Consider the following 22,097-nt stretch of genomic DNA (forward strand, 5'->3'; position numbering starts at 1 on the left):
TTAGCAATAATTCAACCTAGGGTTTATATTTAGAAAAATACCAATAGGTGAAATTTGTGTATTTTGATGTTTTATGATAGAATATGGGGTTTTAAATTATGTTAGACAACTTGTGCTACTCGATTTTTAGTGAAAACGAGTAAAAGGGCTTAATCGATAAAAATACCTAATAGTCACAAGTATATGTTAGAGAGAGAATTTGATGTTTCCATAGAAGGGAAAAGTGATCAGCATGTTATAAAACATAACAACGGATAGAGATCCAAGATTCACCTCGCGATTTTGGAAGAAATTGCAAGAAGCTTTGGGTACCAAGCTGCATTTTAGCACCGTTTTTCATCCACAAACCGATGGTCAATCCGAGCGGGTAATTCAGATACTTGAGGATATGTTGAGATGTTGCATCCTTGAGTTTAGTGGTTCATAGGAACGGTATTTACCATTGATTGAATTCGCTTACAACAATAGTTTTCAATTAAGTGTTAAGATGGCACCTTACGAGGCTTTGTACGGGCGTAAATGTCGTACACCATTGTTTTGGACCGAGCTCGGTGAAAGTAAAATTTTCGGAGTGGATTTGATTAAAGATGCTGAACAGAAGGTAAAAGTAATTCGTGAAAGTCTAAAGATAGCCTCAGATCGCCAGAAGTCGTACGCGGATCTGAAACGAAAAGACATTGAGTATCAGGTGGGAGATAAAATGTTTCTTAAAGTTTCACCTTGGAAAAAGATACTCAGATTTGGGCGTAAGGGCAAATTGAGTCCGAGGTTCATCGGGCCATACGAAATATCCGAACGAGTCGGTCCAGTTGCGTATCGATTGATTTTACCCCCTGAACTTGAAAAGATTCACGACGTCTTTCATGTTTCGATGCTTCGACGCTATAGATCTGATCCATCGCACATAATTAGCCCATCAGAGGTTGAAATTCAAGCCGATATGAGTTATGAAGAAGAACCGATGCGTATCCTAGCTCGTGAAGTGAAAGAGTTGCGAAACAAAAGGGTTCCGTTAGTAAAGGTGTTATGGCTCAAACACGGGATCGAGGAAGCTACTTGGGAAACCGAGAGCTCGATGAAAGAACGATACCCAAACCTATTTACCGGTAAGATTTTCGAGGACGAAAATTTCTTAAGTGGGGGAGAGTTGTGACAGCCCTAAAGTGACCCTAGTCGGAAAGCGGTCTCGGGACCGCTAGACCGAGTCACCAAATTATTTGAATGTGATAATTATTGCCTAAAATATGTGAATATAAATGTGTGAAAGTTTTAAGCTTCGATTTAGTTAATTGCATGTGAATTTAGTTGATAGGACTTATGTGAGAAAATTTAGAAATGTGCTAGGCAAATGCAAGTGGCCTAATAGTGCATGTAATCAAAGGGGTGGACTTGCATGTCAATTTCCCCCCATTTAAGTACTAGTGGCCGGCCATGACAAGGGATGATGAGAAAAACATGTCATGAAACATGTTGTGTTAATGGAAAAATAAAATAAGAAGCATGGGCAATAAACTAATAAGAAATTGAAGGAAGAAAACAAAGAAAAAAAATGAGTTCATCATTCTCATGCATGACCGAAAAAAAAAAGAACAAAAAGTCTTTCTCATTTTGTTCTTCTTGGCCGATTGTGAATAGGAAGTAGGGAGGGAGGCATTCGGTCATCCTAGGCTAATAGCAAGGTAAGAAGTTTATATTAGTTCATGAAATTTTGGTTAATCTTGAGTAAGATATCAAACTACTTTTGTAACCCATGTAGAAATTTTGATTTGTGTTATGGACTAGGGCTTTCGGCTATGGTATTTAACAATGGTGAATTTTGTTGTTCCATGTTAAATTTAGATGAGCAAAGATAGATGAGTGTTTGAACTATACAAATAATCATATGTGAGCAATGGGTGCTAAAGGGAAAGAAATCGGCTACCTTATTATGTACCAAGGCCGAATGTGTACTTGGTAAAGGAGGGGTTGTTATTGAACATTAGGTCATGTCCCTAGTGAATGGATGAATTGGTAACCATTGTGTATGAAGATTTGCTTTACTATGTTTCTGTTAGCAAGATGAGAAACGAGTTAAGATGGTCTTGTGTAATTGTCGAATGCATGTTTAAGGAATTGGTTAAGTACATTGTTATTAAATGCTTGTTGTTAAGGAGTTTTGAGTTGGTTATAAATTGGGTTTAGTGTTCGAAGAACATTGGTTTGGACACCTAGTGCCGAATGTGTTCAAACGCAACTTACCAAGTGCATAAATATGATAATGCTATGATGGTAGACTTAATTGGAATTCGGCATTGTAAGTGATGCTTTGGGCTCTTGTGTTGGTTAGGGACAAAATGTATGTTATGAGGAACTAAATGATGTATATGAATTCGAAAATGCAAGGTATTAAGCTAGTCCTATTATTCGGTGGTGCATGAGTAGAGCACATGTATAATGCTTGAATAACTAGTCAATAAAATTATTCGCACCTAATTGTATAATATGAATGTATTTAATCGAATAGTTAAATTGATAAATTATTAAATAAGCTCTATCTGTTTGAATTAAGCTCAAGAGCTTAGAGGACCAAAGTTGGATAAGGGGAAGGAAAAAGTGATCGAATAGTCGTCGAAACCGTTCGACAACATCCGAGGTAAGTCTTCGAGTAATGACCCTACTTGAATTATATTGAAATGATTAGTCATACTATGACGGATAGCCGAATGTGCATAGAGACTATGTTATAAAGCCAATTGAAATCATGCTCTTTGTGTGTGGCTATTGAGCCGAAATTGGAAAGGTTTAATAAATGTTTTGTGTTTGAGCCTTAGTAACGAAAATGAAATATGGATGTGTCATGATTATTGATATATGTGTGCATGAGCATTTGAATGATATCCGGGCTAAGTCCCGAAGGCATTTATGCTAGTGATTTTATCCGGGCTAAGACCCGAAGGCATTTGTGCGAGTTGATATATCCGAGCTAAGACCCGAAGGCATTTGTGCGAGTTGCTATACCCGGGTTAAGACCCGAAGGCAATTGTGCTTGTGGTTATATCCGGCTAAATTCTGAAGAAACTTTGGTTTGAAGGTGAGCGTTTTGTGCTGTAATAAATTCAATTAATACGCTCGAAAAACCCAAACGATAAGGTATGTTTGCATGTGCATCGGAAAAGTCGATTCGTTTTAAATAGTATTCGTTCAATCGACTAACGAACTTTCGGCTTTTAGATAGGTTGATACCTTGTGTGTGTATATGTTGATGAAGTGCGAAGTAAGTATGATTATGAGAATGTGTATTAATAAAGTGATTCATTTAGCTATGTGAATGTAATACTTTAGTCAAAGCCGATTTCATTACTTGAAACTTACTAAGCTTTAAAATGCTTACCCCGTTGCTTTGGCTCTCTGTTTTATAGATTTTGTTCGTTAGCTATCGGATTCGGGATCATCGAAGTCGAAGTCATCCACACTATCAAAGCCCTTTTGGTACTCTTTTAGTTGAACTCTGGATATGGCATGTATAGGACTACCCTTTGTTGTTTTTTTCAAGTACTTTTTGTGATGTATGTGTGTACAGCCATGCGAAAATGGCTCGTAGAAGTGGAGTATGGCATTAGACCATTTGTGTTTATGTATATATATATGGTTTCATGATGTGACTATGGACTGGAATGGAAGTGTTGGGCAAATGATCAGCCATTGGAATGGCTAAATATGATCATATGTGGACCTATGTATGACAAAACTCTAGTTGGTCCATGGTAACCACGAAATAGGTAAAGTTTACCTTGAAAACAGATGCTGACAGCAGCAGTGGTGTGGATTTGAAAAATCAGTAACATTTGTAGGAATGGAATTAAATAGTGAATAAATTATGTAATCGAACCTTGATAAATCTATTTTCATATGAAAGTAACTAAACGATCATATGAACAGTATATTAAGAGATATTAAAGTTCTTGTGAAACAGGGCCAGAACGGTTTCTGGATCTCCTGTTTCGACTTTGAAAATTTACCATAAATTATCTAGAGACAATTAGAAGTCATGCCTTATATGTATAGATTCCCCTTTGAGTCTAGTTTCATTAGAAACAAACGGCATGAGTATGGAAGCTCTGTACAGGGAGATATCCAAGTCGTAATATGTGAAGGTCAGAGTAGTCGAACCCAGAATCAGGGGAGACTTTAACTAATAAAATGTACCAATTGGCCTGACCAAAAATTCTAGAAATAAATCCACAGATGGATATATGAGTCTAATTTCCGGGAAAATTTACGGAATCAGTTTTCGAGTTTTGGAACTCGAGATATGATTTTTAAGGCGACAGTGACGCGGTTAGCCAGCCTGTCTGGAATTTTTTTTTAAATGGACTGTGAAAACAAAGTAATTAAGTCTGTTAGCACCTCGCGTTCGACTCCGGCAACGGTCTCAGGTACGGGGTGTTACACCACCAGTCTATTCAACTTTCTTTGCCTCTAGTTGGTCCAGATGGTATCTTGTCCAAGGAACCGATCTACATTTTGGATGGAAGAGTAATTCATTGTGGGAATCAGGCGGTTGCTGAAATGTTGGTGGAACGAACTAATACTATTCTTGAAGATGCTACATGGGAGGTCCTCCAACAGTTGCAGCAACAGTTTCCTCACTTTGATCCTTGAGGACAAGGATCCTTTCAACAGGGGGCAGTTAACAAAACACTACCCTTAACTGCGTTTGGTATTAAATAAAATGGCATGTTTTTAGGTTTAAGTAAAATAATGTGTTTTAATGTTTTTAAAATTTTAATAAAATGATGCGTTTCATTTGTTAGTTTTGACAGCTGGAGTCGTTTCTATTACAACGATCTGTTTTTTTTCTTATTTATGTTGGTTTTGGGGACGAAGGATGTCATGAAGAAATTTAATTGAATCTTCTTTTCTCTCTTATTCTGTCGTGTTATTTTGTGCTTTCTTTTCTCTTCTTTGTGTTGGAAACATATCATAATAGTGATTTTTTTATAACATATGTATTATAAGTACATGGAATTTTATTTTGCTGTTGTTTTTTTTTAAATTAATTAGATTTTAATTAACTGAGGAACTTTTAGTGCCACAATATATGGAATTTAAAATTAAATGATACAATAATTTTATTATTTTAAATTTTTACACTATAATTAATATAAAAATATAATAAAATATAAAAATTAACGTGATAAATTATATTTAGCATTATTATACATCTAGAAGTAAGTTTATATATTTAATTCTGATAAGTTCTAACATAAATATAATAAAAAACCAAAGCTTCTAATTTTAAAATGGTTTCACCCACCATCTCCAGTTACGTTAAAAAAGTAATTGTTCTTTTTCTTATGTAATTTAAAATAATACAAAATGTAATTTATAAAACAATATTTCATTCTAGAAAATAATAAAATTATTCACATAGTAAGTGTATAATTTATTTCTCTTTTTATATTTTAATTAAAAAATTACCAACTACTCCTTTATTTTATAAAATAAAAAATATAATTTTAAAGATATTTTTTTTATTTTTTTGATAAATTTAGAAAAATACATACAAAAATTTTTAAGATTTGAATTCAATACATAAAAGTTTTAACTTATTTCAACTTTATCATTTCAACCAAAATTATATTTAATTTTTATATCACTTTTTACTAAATTTATTATATAAACATTCATCTGCATCGTTGATGTCTCCTAATCTAATATAACTAAGGAGAGTAATTAAGTCGGGTAAGTTGGATGTAATGTGTGTATTTGTATTGTGTTTTGGTACGATAATAAATTATGTTGATGTTATGAAATAATGAAAGGAAAGAACAAACTAAAGAGAAAATATCAATACAAAGAAGTAATACAATAGAAGATAAACAAGAGAACTTTTTATTTCATTTATTGTGCATCTCTACAAGCCTTGTACTACCTCTATTTATAGACCTTCTAACATAATACAATCCCTTAAGTTATAAAGAATAAATAGAGATTTAATTACTATATAAAACCCTCATAATTCCATTGGGGGTTGCTACAATGGAGGTTACAACATTGAGAGTTATGGACATCCATAATAAAGTAATATTTATAACACTCCCCCTTGGATGTCCATTAGAGAAAACGGTGCCTCATTAAAACCCTTTATTAGGAAAAATCCTATGGGATAAAAACCTAATGAAGGAAAAAGAGTACACAATTTCTTATTACAAGTTGCCTCGTTAAAAACCTTTACTTGGAAAACCCAGTGGGACAAAACCTTAGTTAAAGGAAAAAAGTACAACGTGTTTTTGACTCCCCCTAATGGTGACATCACATTATATCTTTGAGTCGACGCATTCCAATCTTGTTTCATAGTCTTTCAAATGTTGAAGTTGGTAATGCCTTGGTAAAAAGATCTGCTAAATTATCACTAGAACGAATTTGTTTAACTTCTATGTCACCTTTCTTCTCAAGATCATGAGTGAAGAATAATTTTGGTGAAATATGTTTTGTTCTATCACCTTTGATATAACCACTCTTTAGTTGAGCTATACATGTTGCATTATCTTTGTATAAGATAGTCGGCATATTTTCCTGTAAAGGCAAATTACATATCTTCTGGATATGTTGGGTTAATAATAACATTAGCCAAACACACTCTCGGCTTGCCTCATGCATTGCAATTATTCCAGAATGATTTGAAGAGGCAGTAGCTAATGTTTGTTTTGCCGAACACCATGATATGACAACACCTCCATATGTAAATAAATATCCCATTTAAGATAGACCTTTATGTGGATCCGATAAATATCCAACATCAGCATAACCAACTAATAGGGATTTTGAATCGTTTGAATAAAATAACCCCATATCAATGGTCCCTCTAAGATATCTAAATACATGTTTAATTTCATTCCAATGTCTATGTGTTGGAGAAGAACTAAATCTTGCTAACAAGTTTACAGCAAAAGCTATATCAGGTATTGTGTTGTTTGCAAGATACATCAATGCTCCTATGCCACTTAGATATAGTACTTCAAGACCAAGAAACTCTTCATTATTCTCATAAGGACGAAATTGATCTTTATTCACATCTAACGATCGTACAACCATCGGGGTACTCAATGGATGTGCTTTATCCATATAAAATTTATGTAAGATCTTTTTTGTATAAGTTGACTGATGGACATGAATTCCATCTTTTAAATGCTCGATCTGTAGGCCAAGACAAAACTTTGTTTTTCCAAGATCTTTCATCTCAAATTCTTTTTTTAAATAATTTATTGCATTTTAAAGCTCTTCAAGAGTTCCAATAATATTTAGATCATCAACATAAATAGCAGTTATCATAAATTTTGATTCAGACCTTTTTATAAAAACACATGGGCAGATTGGATCTTTTTTATAACCTTTTCTTAACAAATATTCACTAAGGCGATTGTACCACATACGTCCAGATTGTTTTAATCCATATAAACTTTTCTTTAATCTGATTGAGCAATTTTCCCGGGAAACTCTATATCCTTCAGGGATTTTAAATCCTTTTGGGATTTTCATATAAATTTCACTATCAAGTGTACCATACAAATAGGCTGTAACAACATCCATTAGACGCATGTCAAGTTTTTCACATACTACCAGACTAATAAGGTATCTAAACGTAATTGCATCCACCACAGGAGAATATGTCTCTTCCTAATCAATACCGTGCCTTGCGAAATCCTTGTGCTACAAGTCGTGATTTATATCTTACGACTTTATTTTTCTCATTTCCTTTTTGCAAAAATATCCATTTATATCCTACCGGCTTTACATATTTAGGTGTTTGGACCATAGGTCCAAAAACCTCATGTTTAGAAATTCTGCTTGAATTGCGTATTTCCATTTTGGCTAAACTTTTCTATTTTTACATTCCTCTATAGATTTAGGCTCAGGATCCTCATTTTCTTTTGCTATTTCTATAGCAACATTATAAGAAAAATTGTTGTCGACAACTATATTTTTTCGGTTTCATCTTTTTCCTGAAGTAACATAACTTATTGAGATTTCTTCGTTATCACCATTTTCAAGTACCTGAACCTCTTCTGGGGTTTCTTGATTAGTTATATCTTTGGTCTCTTCTTGGGAACTTACCTCCACAATATTATCATTTTGAATAATTGCTCCTTTCCTTTTACGAGGATTTTTATCTTTGGAACAGGTTGGCCTTCCACGCTTCAGGCGTGGACATTAACAATTTGCCCTATTGGGATATCAATTCGTATTGGAGCATTTTCAGCTGGTATGTAAGATTTTGTAATTCTATTTAGGTCAGTAAATGAATCTGGCAGTTGATTGGCAATGTTTTGCGAATGTATGATCCTTTGAACTTCTTGTTCACATTGACTTATGCGATGATCTAATTGAGATAATGATGGTCCCTTCCATGTAATTTCTTTTACCAGTTGTATTTACTTTCCCCCTAATGTTGGGAATGTTGTTTCATTAAAATGACAATCAATGAATTGTGCAGTAAATAAATCTCCAGCTAATGGTTCAACATATTTAATTATAGAAGGAAATTGATAACCAACAAATATCCCCAACCTCCTTTGAAGACCCATCTTTGTGCTTTATGGTAGAGCAATTGAAACATATACTACACATTCAAAAATTCTAAGATGAGAAATATTTGGCTCCTGACCAAAAGCCAATTGTAATGAGGGTACTTATTATAACTTGTTGGCTTTAAGCGCACAAGTGTTGCTGCATGCAAAATAGCATATCCCCTAGCTGTAACAGGATTTTTGTTCTCATAAGCAATGGTCGAGCTATTAGTCGAAGGCGTTTGATAAATGATTCAGCTAAACCATTCTGTGTATGAACATGAGCTGCATGATGTTCAACTTTTATGAACATGAGCTACATGATGTTCAACTTTTATCCTAATTGACATACAATAATCATTAAAAGCTTGGGATGTAAACTCACTAGCATTATCAAGACGAATAGTTTTGATTGCATAATCTAGAAATTTTGCTCTTAATCAAATTATTTGAGCAAGTAGTCTCACAAACGCCAGGTTGCAAGTCGATAATAAACACACATGTGACCACCTACTAGATTCATCTATTAATACCATAAAATATTTGAATAGTCTACATGGTAGATGAATAGGCCCACATATAACACCTTGAATACGTTTCAGAAATGCAGGAGATTCAATCCCAACTTTAGCTGGTGATGGTCTAATAATCAATTTTCCTTGAGAACAAGCGACACAAGATAAATCCTTAAATTCAAGAATCTTTTGGTTCTTTAATGGGTGTCCAATTGAATTCTCGATGATTCTTCGCATCATAATAGATTCAAAATGGCCTAATCAGTCATGCCAAATAGTAAAAGTATGTGGTTCTCTAAACTTCTAGTTTGTAGTAACATGTGACTCAATTGCACTAATATGTGTATAATATAAACCTGATGAAAAAGCAGGTAGTCTTTCCAAAACGTATTTCTTTCCACATTTTACATTTGTAATATATAGATATTCAATATTTTTTTTACATTTGTAATATATAGATATTTAATATTTTTCTCATTCATAGTCTCAATATGATATCCATTAAGACGAATATCTTTAAAACTCAATAAATTTCTTTGAGACTTAGTGGAATATAAAGCATCATCAATGGAAAATTTTGTACCTTTAGGTAATAATATAATAGCTCTTCTAGAGCCTTCAATAAGTTTTGAACTACCCGATATTGTATTAACATGGGCATTACTCATTGTCAAATGAGAAAAATATTTTTTATCTTTGAGTATCGTATGTGTTGTAGCACTATTGCAAGACACACGTCTCTATTGATTTTGGGTCCATCGATATTTTGTTGAATATTCATATTCTTCATAAAAACAAACAAAATATAATATAAGAAACATTGCAAATGTTTATTAAATATATAAATTATTCTTTATACGAGAAAATAAAATATACTTAAAACAATATAAAAATGTCAAAATAACATCAATTTTTCTAATGATTCTTAAAGAAATCTGCCACATCTAGGTGAGTTATATTATTAAGGTCATTAAATTTATCACCCTCGTAGGCATGATCAGTTTTAGTATTATAGTGAATATCTTTATCTTTTGCCTCCATTTCATCATTTTGGGATATAAAATTCGTCTCCATATGGTTTCCCTTCTTTTTAATGGATGCTTGGTAAAGTTTCACTAAATGCTCAGACGTACGACAGGTACGTGACTAATGCCCATTCATACCACATCCGTAGCATATATTCTCAACAGTCTTTGAAGGATTATCTTGACCATTTCTTTCTTGTCTTTCATTGTTATTCTTTTTCTGGTTGTTGGAATTATCATTGTTATGACCACCATGATAATAATTACTAATACGTCCTCGACCATGTCCCCCACTACGTCCACGACCACGGCTACGACCTCTATATTTTCTATTTTCATAATTATTGTGTACTGCTACATTCACTTCAGGGAATGGTGCAGAACCAATGGGACTAATTTCATGATTTTTCATCAACAGCTCATTATTTTGTTCAGCCACCAAAAGGCATGAAATCAATTTAGAATATATTTTAAAACTTTTTTCACAGTATTGCTGCTGCATGAGCACAATAGTAGCACAAAAAGTTAAAAATATTTTCTCTAACAAGTCCTCATCAGTTATGATTTCTCTACATAATTTTAGTTGAGAACTAATTTTGAAAAGTTTTGAATTGTATTCACTTACAGGTGCATCCAATTATAACGAGCTTTAGGAAGTATCACCGTTTTCTGATGGTCAAATCTTTTTTTCAAATTTTTCCACAACTCAAGAGGGTCTTTCATAGTGAGATATTTCACTTTTAATCCTTCATGTAGATGATGATAGATGAAAATCATTGCTTTTTCTTGTCTTGATTAGATGTTTCTTTTTCTGCTAATATAGTATTTCCTAGACCTTTAGCATCTAGGTGAATTTCTGCATCTAATACCCACGGCAAATAATTCTTGCCTGAGATGTCTAAGGCCGCAAATTCAAGTTTGGCAAGATTTGACATTATAATCACTTGAATCAAAAAATAAAAAAAATATTAGTAAAATAATAAATATTCTCAATCGTAAAATAATTCAATTATATATACCAAATTTGCTAAATAATAATATGCATGTCAAATATTGGCATAGAGAGGAATAGTCATAATAATAACTTAACACAAATTACATTAATTGAATCTTTTTTTTTAAATATGTATATATAGTTATCATTATTAGGTTTTAGTTGTAAAAATAAATGTGCAAATGTTACCTAAACCAAATATTTCATCTAGAAAATAAAATAAAAGAATTATGAAAATACGTATACCGTATATAGTTTAATGGGAGTTATACGGGCAAATTATATAAAGTCGAAATGACGTAAACTTTACTATGAACTCGTAGAAGCTAGTGCTGATAACGTGTTATGAAATAATAAAAGGAAAGAACAAGCTAAAGAGAAAATATCTATACAAAGAAGTAATACATTATAAGATAAACAAGAGAACTTTTTATTTCATTTATTGTGTATCTCTACAAGCCTTATACATGCTTCTATTTATAGACCTTCTAACATAATACAATCCCTTAAGTTACAAAGAATAAATAGAGGCTTAATTAATATATAAAACCCTCATAATTCCATTGGGAGTTGCTACAATGGAGGTTACAACTTTGAGCGTTATAGAATCCATAATAAAGTAATATTTATAACAGTTGAATAAATTTGAACATTTTTGTGTATTTGTATTGAGTTATATTTGTATTGTGTTTTTGTTGTGTGTAATCATGTATTGTCCAACACAGACAACCCTACTTTACTCCATGCCCAATTTTTTTTCTTTCTCATAAATTATTTTTAATTTAATACTATAAAAATATATTACAATTAATTCATTAATATAATCTATTTTAAATAATCTTATTATAAGTTCTGGTCATATCTGACCTTTGTGACACAATGCCTAGAACTACCTATAGTCACTCCTTAACTTATAAATAGAAGGATAATGCGCTCTATTGCATTCGAACCCTCATCCTCCTACCTTGGCAATGTTCATGCCAATTGAACTAAAACTCAATCAGCTTAGATAATTCTTTAATGTCTATATATATAGCAAAAGTTTAAAAGATAAAATAGTAATTGTAAAAAGAAAAATGAGAGGAGTAAAGAAAACATTTACCAAAAGTCATTATGATTTATTTTGCTTCCAATTTTATAAAAAAATTATTTTAGTTGTTTATTTAATTTTTTGTCTTTTTTAGTTCTTAAACTTACATTATTTGTCAAATTACTCTAAAATGATGAAAAAGTTAAAGTTTATTCACTTTACTAACGTTGAATACAAGTGGACTTCACATCAGCGATTAAGTATTTTTTAAAAATTATTTAAAAATATTAAATTATAAAATTATAAAAAAATTATATTTTTAAATTTTTAAAAAATAATAAATTGCTAACATGGCATACACGTGGATTGCCACATGAATACCACATAAGTAAAGTTAACAAACGTTAAGTTTTTTATCTATTATAGAGTGATTTAACAAACAACAAGTTTAAAGGTTAAAAGAGATGAAAATAAAATTATAGACTAAAATATTTTTTTTTAAATTGAAGGATCAAATAATTTATTTTATGTTGCGAATACTCCACCTTCATTTATAAAACATCAAAAAACATACCCTCCCCTGCTCCAAAAGAAAAAAATTTCAAAAGAAAAATAGTTAAAATGTTTTACAAGATTATTATTTTATTTATCCGAGATGATATTTTACAGCTCATTATAATTTATATCTTTACATTGTTGAGATAATTCATAGCATCCACCATTTCCAAGTATGCGCTGCATAAATGTGGCATGCGATTATTATGGAGGGGCTTTAGCTGTGGATTAATTATAAAATAGGGGTTTAAGTGCAAAATAGTGACAGTCCTAAACTATCTTTGTCTTTGGGCTATCCGGCTTATGTCTTTTTATTTTTAGGCTAGTTGGATTTTATTTAAGGCCCAAGATGGTGAACCCCAGTTTAATTTAAAAAACACTTGCGGTGAGCGTGGATCGAACACGCGACCTTCAGATCTTCAGTCTGACGCTCTCCCAACTGAGCTATCCCCGCATTTGTTTTCTTAACTTACATATATTATACTTATAAAATATAGAAACATTTACATAAAAGCAGAATATTGGAAGTGGCTGATCATAATGGAAAGCTTCTTACAATTGCGAAAAGTTGTGTTTTGTAATTTTATATAACATAATTATTTAATGTATTATGTTTTCAGAAAAAAAAAAAAAAAAAGAGAAAGAATATCATTTTGGAAGAAGATGCAACATCTATTTTGAAGCGCCTTATATAGTCGATCGACTATTCTAAGCAAAAAATTTCATGCACTGCAGGATCAGCAGGATTAGAAGGGAAGCCAATAATGTTGCTCATCAGATGGTGAAAGCAGGTTTCAACAGCGCAAATATCCAGTTTTGGGTTGAGGAAGTACCTGATCGGGTGGTACCTGGGGTTGAAGAGGACAGGAATTGGATGGATCAACCGGGCTGACTTTGAACAGTGAGAAACTGGAAGATGGGAGATGATAGATCTCACCCATAACATGTTCGCATGTCGTGTCTCAGGTGCTTTACGATCTCTAAAATGCTTTCAGATGAAAGGGAAAGAGATTTCGAGGGTTTAGCTGAATGGCGTTAGTATTCCAGGTTTGATGTGAGAGTCTTTGGGAAAGGGGGCCTCTCAAGTCTCAATGCTTTACGATCTCTAAAATGCTTTCAGATGAAAGGGAAAGAGATTTCGAGGGTTTAGCTGAATGGCGTTAGTATTCCAGGTTTTATGTCTTCAATGCTTTGGTTTTCCAAGGCTGATGATGCCTTCATCTCTCTCTGTCGGTTTGTGCTGCCCCCACGGCACTATATTGAACCTTTTTTTCTCTCTCTAATATATTTGAACCAAACTGGATTTTATTCCAAAAATGTATTATAGATAAATAAACTAATGGAAATGATTGACATGATGAAACAGAAAGGTGAATTCTTCTCCAAACAGGAGCATATTTATATATTTATATAGATATAGATTTACTCACCTGGGTCATCACAAATAGGAGCAGTGGAAGAGCCAAGATATTAATTTTGGGTTAAATTAAAATTAAAAATGCTATGTAACAATCAATTTAAATATATAAATAATTGATTAAAAAAATAGTATTACAACATGGCAATCGATTTAAACATATAAAAATATATTCAAAAGAAGCAGTATTCCAACAATTAAGACGAAATAGCTATCGTTTGACTCGGTTAACTATTTTTCATTTTATTTTCACAGAAATGCTCATTACTTCACGAGCTATCATTTGACATAATTTTAAACAAAGTGACCAAAGTTTTCTTCCTCCTCTTCAATTTAGCCGAAATTTACTATAACATTATCTAAATATTTTTGTTTCATTTTTACACTTCTAGGAAGTTAGAATCCGTCTCCTTATCATTTTCCATCCAAAAATATACATATTTCACTTAATTTTATAAAGCTTACAAGTTTCATCAAATATCTTTTGATGGCAACTTTTAATATACTTGATAAAAAAAACTATTGGTACATATATGTAAAACAAGTTTCAAATATTCAAAATCTATGAAAAGTTAAGAAAAACATACCTTATACTTCAAATTTGGAAAAAAAATGATAAAGAATTTTTTTTTTCTTCTTTTCTTGTTAAGCACCAATATGAAGAAGAAAGATGATAAAAGTCTCTCCATCTTTTATATATATATTACTTATAAAATATTATTATGTTAAGTTAACTATTAAATAAATATCAATTTATTATTTAACAAAAATATCATTCAAAAGTCATCATGAGTAATTTAGTTTCTTCAAGAAGATTTTCTCTTTATTTTTCTCTTTATTTTTCTCAAGAATAAATTTGTTAATATTATTTTTAATCCTATAAAAATATTGGAGGGCATACTTATATTTTTAGGAGGATTATAATATATATACAAAGGGGAAAATTGCAAAAATCTTAAACCTTGAGGAGCCTACTTATATTTTTGGGAGGGCCATAGTGTAAATTTACAAAGGACTAAATTGAAAAAAATTAAACTTTGGGGGGGCCATGGCCCCCCTGGGTCTCAACGTGGCTCTACCACTGAACAGGAGCATGAGATAAGTAGAAAGAGAGGAAGTTGGAGAGGTTTCAAGACTGGCGGTTGATGGTGGAAAAGTAATTTGAGAAGCATAAATAAGAGCAGTTGTCAGAGAAATTTTAAGGGCTGGTGTCGGAGAAGGTGATTGTTGGGTCGAACCTGAATTATGCAACAAATATGAATGAAATTCAGGAAAATTGGACACAAATATTTACTTGGAAAACCCCCCTCCGAAAAGGATAAAAAAACCATGGGTAAAGAAAACTTCACTAAAACTGTTAAAAATCAAACAAGGAAGTACAAGATGGAGAAACAAATACACCTAAACCCAAAATATAAAGATTCCCCAAAATTCTCACAAACTCTCTCTTGATTTGTTGCTGTTATTCTAAAATATCTAGGGTTGCTAAGAGGCCTATTTATAGGCTAAATTTTATGTACAAATATGACTAAAACATCACTAAAATAATCAAAGTTAGACTGGGAAAATATAACAGTTTAATTAGAAGAGAAACCTAGTTAAGTAAGGAATACATCGCCATGTTGTGATGTGGCATGTTGCCTCATCGAAACACCCTTCATCATGTTGTTGGGACGTGACGAATCTTCTCGTCGTGATAACGGTGTCATGTCGTCGAGGCGTTGGCTATGCCTCGTTCTGATGTCAATCTCGTTTTGTCTGAAATGCGAGGCACACTCCACAAATCTCCACCTTGACTCATATTTTCGAAAAGCCTTTTTTGCCGAGCCTCGCTAGGGGCATAATCTTTGTCAAATGCTTACCAAGTCTAAGCAATGTTCGAACTTGGAAATTGGAAGACTTTTTGTCATAATGTCTGCTGGATTGTTCTCTGTGTCGATTTTATGAATCTGAACATATTGAGTGATCACCTTTCGAACAAAGTGGTACTGAATATCTATGTGTTTTTTTTCTTTCGTGAGACATATGACACTTTGAGTATCACAATATACGACAATTTTTTTCATTTTTATCAACCAACTCCCCAAATAGACCTCTCAATCAAATTGCTTCTTTCACAGCTTCTATGATTGCCATGTGCTCAGCTTTGGTAGTCAATAGAACCGTAGTGGCTTGAAGGGTGGTTTTCCAACTAATAATGCAATTTTCGAAGGTGAATAACTTGTGAGAGATCTTCTTTTTTCTAGGTCTCCAGAATAATCTAAATTTACATAGCCAGTCGACTAGACCTTCTATACATCTTCCAAATTCCAAAAAAGTAATTAAAGTCCCTCTTAAATAACTTAGAATCCAATTAATAGTTTTCCAGTGTAATTTTGAGAGTTTGGCCATAAATCTATTTACTACACTAACAACATATGAAATATCGGAACGTGTACAAAACATTGCATACATTAGGCTTCCAATTGTACTAGAACAAGAAACTGAGGAAATTTCCAATTGTACTAGAACAAGAAACTGAGGAAATTTCTCTTTCTTTGTCTTCGGTTTGTGGTGAATCTGAAGTCGAAAGTCTGAAGTGGGCAACTAAGGGAGTACTAATTGGTTTAGAATCTTCCATACTAAATTGCTCAAGAATCCTTTCAATGTATTTCTGTTGTGACAGAAATATCTATTTTGAGTGTCGATCTCTCGAAATTTTCGTCTCTAAAATTTTATTAGTTGTACCAAGATCCTTCATCTCAAACTTAGAGTTAAACATGGTTTTAAATCATTCAATTTCAAATGAATCTTTAGCCGCAATTAACATATCATCAACATGAAGCAACAAATAAATAAATGATCCATCATTTAAACTTTATAGATAAACACAATTGTCGTACTTACTTCAAAAGAAACTAATACCTACATGAAGGAACTGAACTTTTTGTACCACTGCCGAGGAAACTGCTTCAAGCCGTATAATGATTTTGAATAAGACACGCATGGTCTTCCTTTCCTTCAATTCTAGCCTTCAAGTTGCTACATGTAAATGTCCTCATCCAAATCTCCGTGAAGGAATACAATTTTCACATCTAACTACTTTAACTCGAGATTGGTTGATACAACAAGAGCTAATAGTGTCGGAATGGACATATGCTTTACATCTAGAGAGAGAACATCATGAAAATCAACTCCCTCCACTTGATTGTAAGCCTTTGCGACCAACCTCGCCTACTTTATAAACTGGGAGGGTTTAGGAAAAAAATTATAGGCCCAAAAAAATGATATTGGACAAAAAATAAGACTCGCTTTCTAATTGGGACCGATCTCGGGTAGGATTTTTTTGGCCTAGGGTTGGCCCAAACTAGCCCTTACTTTCTTTTCAACTATTGTTTGTTGCCATTTTGTTGTTGTTTTGTTGCCATTGTGCTGTTGTTTTGTTGTCATTGTTTGGATATTGTATATCTCTTATTTTGTTGTTAATTTTGTTACTATTTTAGATGCATTTGCTTGCTAATTAGTTACAACTATCTTAATGTTATTTAAGTATAAAGACATTTTAAATATTTTTTTGATTTGTTAGAAAACATTTATTTTAATATTTTTATTATATTTATGTATTATATTTTTAAAATTTATTTTTATATAAAAAATAATCTAAAAATTAATATGGACAAACCGAATTCGAATTTAAATTTTTAATTTAAATCGAATTTAGACAAAATTTTAAAATTTTTGAGTGGAAAAAACCCGCGACCTAAAAAACGGGTCTCAAAAATGCGTTCTAGACGAAAGTGAAATTGGGTTAGACGAATAATTCAAAATCGTTGGGTCTAGTTAGTGCATTGATTTTCGATCTCTAAAGGCTTAATACCTCCAAAAAGTCTAATTAAACCCGTAAACGAATTAGGCTCAAGTTGGATTTCGATTATAAGATTTTTGTTTTCTTTTGTAGTTTGAATAAACGTAACTTATTACATAAGTGAATAATAAAAATATTTTCTTTAAATATAATTACAAAAATATAAAAAAAATATTTTTACTTTTAATATTTAATTAAAAAAAAGGAGATTTAGACCAGCTGTAGATAAGTCTGCCATTGATCAATAACATAAAGGCACTAAATAAGGAAAATAAAAAAGCAAAGGACAAAAAAAATGTGCCAGCGTTTAATGAAGCATGGAAATAAAAAGAAAATTTTACTTTCAATATCGATGACCCTTTCCCTCCCAATAAATCCATCAATATCTCACACTTAAATCTCTCCTCTCCCACCCATTTTTAACCATATCCCCCTCCCTTTCTCTTTCTCTCACACATCTAACCACACCCTTATTTTCAGGCGTTTCTTCTCAATATATATACCCAAATAGCAATTCATCATCCCTTAGATTTTGTTCTAAAAATAATCTCATATTAGGGTTTTCAACATTTTCAAAGCAGCAACAACAACAACAACTTCCCATTTTGGCATATCAGGATATTTAGGGTTTACACAAGACCCAAGAAGTAATATGGGACGTGTTAAGCTGGAGATTAAGAGAATAGAAAACAACACCAATCGTCAGGTTACCTTCTCCAAGCGTAGGAATGGGTTGATTAAGAAAGCTTATGAACTTTCCATCCTATGTGACATTGATATTGCTCTTATCATGTTCTCTCCTTCCGGTCGGATTAGCCATTTTTCTGGCAGGAGAAGGTGCCACCATTTATTTCCTTACCAACATTTTTTGTAATGAACATTTTTTACATCTCATATTTATATACAAATATGTTTGAGATATGAATGCTTTAAGAACAATAACATTGATTTTTAGGGTTGAAAACAATCCAAGTCTACGTTAGGGCTACGTGCATGCAATAAAGAATTCATGCATGCAGGTGCTCATTAGCTTCGTTTTCACAAAACTTTTAAAATGTTAAAGTAAGCTTTTAACCAACAGTATTGTTATTATCTGAATTTGAAGTTTTAAATATATTTTAGCTCATGTTGCTTATTATCTTTCGTCTTTTTCATTTTATTTTTTGAACTATAAGCACGCATTTATTTAACCTTTTTTTTTCTATAAAAAACCAGGATCGAGGATGTCTTTATGCGTTACATTAATCTCCCTGATCGAGAAAGAGAGCAGTAACGCTTTTTAACCCTTTCATAATGTTAAATATTATTTTGCAGCTTATTTATATTTCATTTAACATGTTGATTTGGTAACATCTCAATTAATTTATCTGTTGCAGTGCTCTAATTTTCCCTGAACAAATCAGACATCCGTATGTCCTTAAACCCTTTTTTTGTTTTGTTTAATTTCTCCTTAAAACTTGGAATTCATATGTTAAAGCTAATGTTCTTTATTCTTATTTTTGATGTTGCAGTGATATCCAAAACAAAGAGGTAAGAAAATGGCACGGTTATCATAATTTTCTTTTTCATGAAAAATGAAAATTAATAAATCTCAATTCACTGAATCCTGCATTTTATGCAGTATATGCTAAGGATTCTCCAGCAGCTAAGAAGTGAAAATGATATTGCTCTTCAACTTGCCAAGTTTGTCCCCTTCTTCGCTCTCTATATTTCCAGTTAAACTTTTTTTTTTTTTTCATTTGCGTAATATTTTAATTAAAATAGCTTATGGAGAGTTTTTGTCTCTTCTTTTTCATGGAATTTTGCTGAAAACAGTCCAACATCTTTTAACTCTGATTTTAAGGTATCATAAACATTTCTGTCTCTCATAAACCTTGGTGTGTGTTTTCTTCTATGTTTCTTTTTATTTTTTAATTTTGTGTATTGTTTGTTATTGTTTTTATTACAGGAAATCCAACAGGAAATTGTAAGGTTACAACAACAACTTCAAATGGCCGAGGATCAGTTAAGGTATATATTAATGACCTGCAACTAAAAATAAAATAATATCATTCCGACCCAAACAGGGCATATGAATAAATACATTTATAATTATATCAATAAAAAATAAAATCGAAAAAAGTTTACATTTGAATTTTAAAGTTGAGGCTAATTAATTTATGGAATCTTCAAAAACAGGGCATATGAACCTGATCCTTTTAGGTTCACATCCATGGCGGAACTAGAATCCTGTGAGAAACATCTTGTCGAAACATTAGCAAATGTTGTGCAAAGAAAGGTCGGAATCTATTATTATTACTATTATAAGATCTTCAAAACTTTACTGCATCAATAAAATAATAAATAAAATAATAATGTTTCGAGAAATAAAATTAATATTATATATTTATCCATATTTAATATAATCTCTAATTCAATTTAAAAACAAATACTACTAATGGCTTTTTTCCCAGACATTCAAGGTTTTTTAATAATTTGAATTACTTATTTTTAAATGGTTTAACTAAAATAATATTGAATTAGAGAAATATATTAAATAAATTGAATTAGAAAATATATTAAATATTAATGAATGTACAATATTAATGAATGTACAATATTAATTTATCTCTTAAAAATTTAATAAGATGTTATTATTTTATTAATGCTTAAAAACTAAAATATTTAGGATCATCCTAATACAATTATTTCCTTATTATACCTTTTTTCTTTTTTAAGAAAAATTTAAATTTCGATGCCTTTGGTTTACAGGAATATATATTGAGCAACCATTTATCCTCTTATGATCCATCTCCTATACAGGTAATAAATATATATATATATATTATTTTGCAATAAAACAAATCAATGGTAACCTCGGCAACTTCAAAACTTTTCGGATTTGAAATCAACCTATTGAAAACTATGAATTTTTTTTTTTGTTTTGTTTTGTTTGGATTGGTGCAGCAAGGATTGCCTCCATCTTTCGAGAATGAGGTTGTCAATTGGCTGCCTGATAATGGTCAAAACCAATCCCAAATCTTTGATGCGTCAGCATCTCTAAATCCTCTCAGGTACTCGCCATTTTCAGTTCCAAAACTTAATCCTGCAAAAAAAAATTACTAAAAAAAATTTCGACCTCAATAATCTTTCATGAAAAAGAATGTTGATATTAAAATTCGAATTTTATATTTATTACTGGCTAACTTTTAAGAGTAATTGGATGATAAGAATAAGTTGTTCATACAATTTAGGGATCTTTCATCCACGGTCTACGATCCATTGTTGCAAGGAAGCATGTCAAATGTGGATCCTCACAACATAGGAGATCAATGCCACGTCTCAAATCCGAATACTGAAAATTTCGCACCATGGCCTCAGTCATTTGCTTCAACTGGGCTTCAGTCTAACTCCATGCCACCAACCTTGTATTCCCACGTTCAGGTTTTTTTTTTCCCTTCTAATTGCTAAGTTTTCCATAGTTTTTCTCTTTAATATATAAAAGGGTTTAATAATGTAATCATATGTGTTGGAAATAGCAGCATGGAATGGTGGATCATCAGGAAATGGCAGAAATGGTACCGAGTGATCAGCAAATGGAAATTCCTGGGAACTATAATTCACATGGTCAGATGGCAGACAATGAAGGTTCAAACTATGAGAACAGAGTTCATGAACACAATGGGCAATGACGTTGCAAGATTATTCAAAAACAACTTCAACTTCACCTTCACCTTCAATTGCTGTTGTAATATTCAAAAACCTAGGCCATGCTTCCTTGGGATAGAAGCACCCTAGTATAATTGTACCATGCCACACACCATTTTTTTTTCTAATCTATTTTGCAATACATTTTCTAGATATATAATTGAAAAAAAAAAGAAAAAGAGAATATCATTCATTAACATATGGTTTTGTTTCAACTGCATATTTATTAGTAGTACTTTTTCGTCTTAGTTTTTCAATTTTACTGCCAATGTGTGAGAGGTAATTGTAATACAATTATTAATATATCGAGGTTGTCAAATTTGGATACATGTACCTATCTAAACATTTCTACATATCTTAAAAGGGATAAATAGAAAAAAATACACATGGGTTTTCTTTTCTTTTCTTTTCTTTTTTTCTCAACCAAGAAGGCAGACTCAGCACATTACAATAAGCACTGAAGCTAATCATCCAGTACATC

General features: G+C 31.9%; 1 protein-coding gene and 1 non-coding gene across 3 annotated transcripts; one reads left to right on the forward strand and one right to left on the reverse strand.

The window, feature by feature from the left end:
- Nucleotides 1-13,049: 13,049 nt before the first annotated feature.
- On the reverse strand, nt 13,050-13,122 carry TRNAF-GAA (transfer RNA phenylalanine (anticodon GAA)). Its single transcript has one exon. It is a non-coding gene; the product is annotated as a tRNA-Phe (tRNA).
- Nucleotides 13,123-18,476: 5,354 nt separating this feature from the next.
- On the forward strand, nt 18,477-21,813 carry LOC107952569 (agamous-like MADS-box protein AGL104). Of its 2 annotated transcripts, none has more exons than XM_041085449.1 (12): nt 18,477-18,766; nt 19,145-19,198; nt 19,306-19,338; nt 19,441-19,459; nt 19,551-19,612; nt 19,745-19,772; nt 19,878-19,939; nt 20,108-20,207; nt 20,681-20,731; nt 20,876-20,982; nt 21,163-21,352; nt 21,448-21,813. In XM_041085449.1, the coding sequence occupies exons 1-12, from the start codon at nt 18,582-18,584 to the stop codon at nt 21,598-21,600; spliced, it is 1,044 nt and encodes a 347-aa protein (XP_040941383.1). In that variant the 5' UTR covers nt 18,477-18,581; the 3' UTR covers nt 21,601-21,813. The 2 variants fall into 2 exon arrangements, with proteins under 2 accessions (XP_040941383.1, XP_016743275.1); XM_016887786.2 differs by having other exon boundaries at nt 21,451-21,813.
- Nucleotides 21,814-22,097: the final 284 nt, after the last annotated feature.

Source organism: Gossypium hirsutum, chromosome A02 (genome assembly GCF_007990345.1).
Source record: "Gossypium hirsutum isolate 1008001.06 chromosome A02, Gossypium_hirsutum_v2.1, whole genome shotgun sequence".
Lineage (NCBI taxonomy): Eukaryota > Viridiplantae > Streptophyta > Magnoliopsida > Malvales > Malvaceae > Gossypium > Gossypium hirsutum.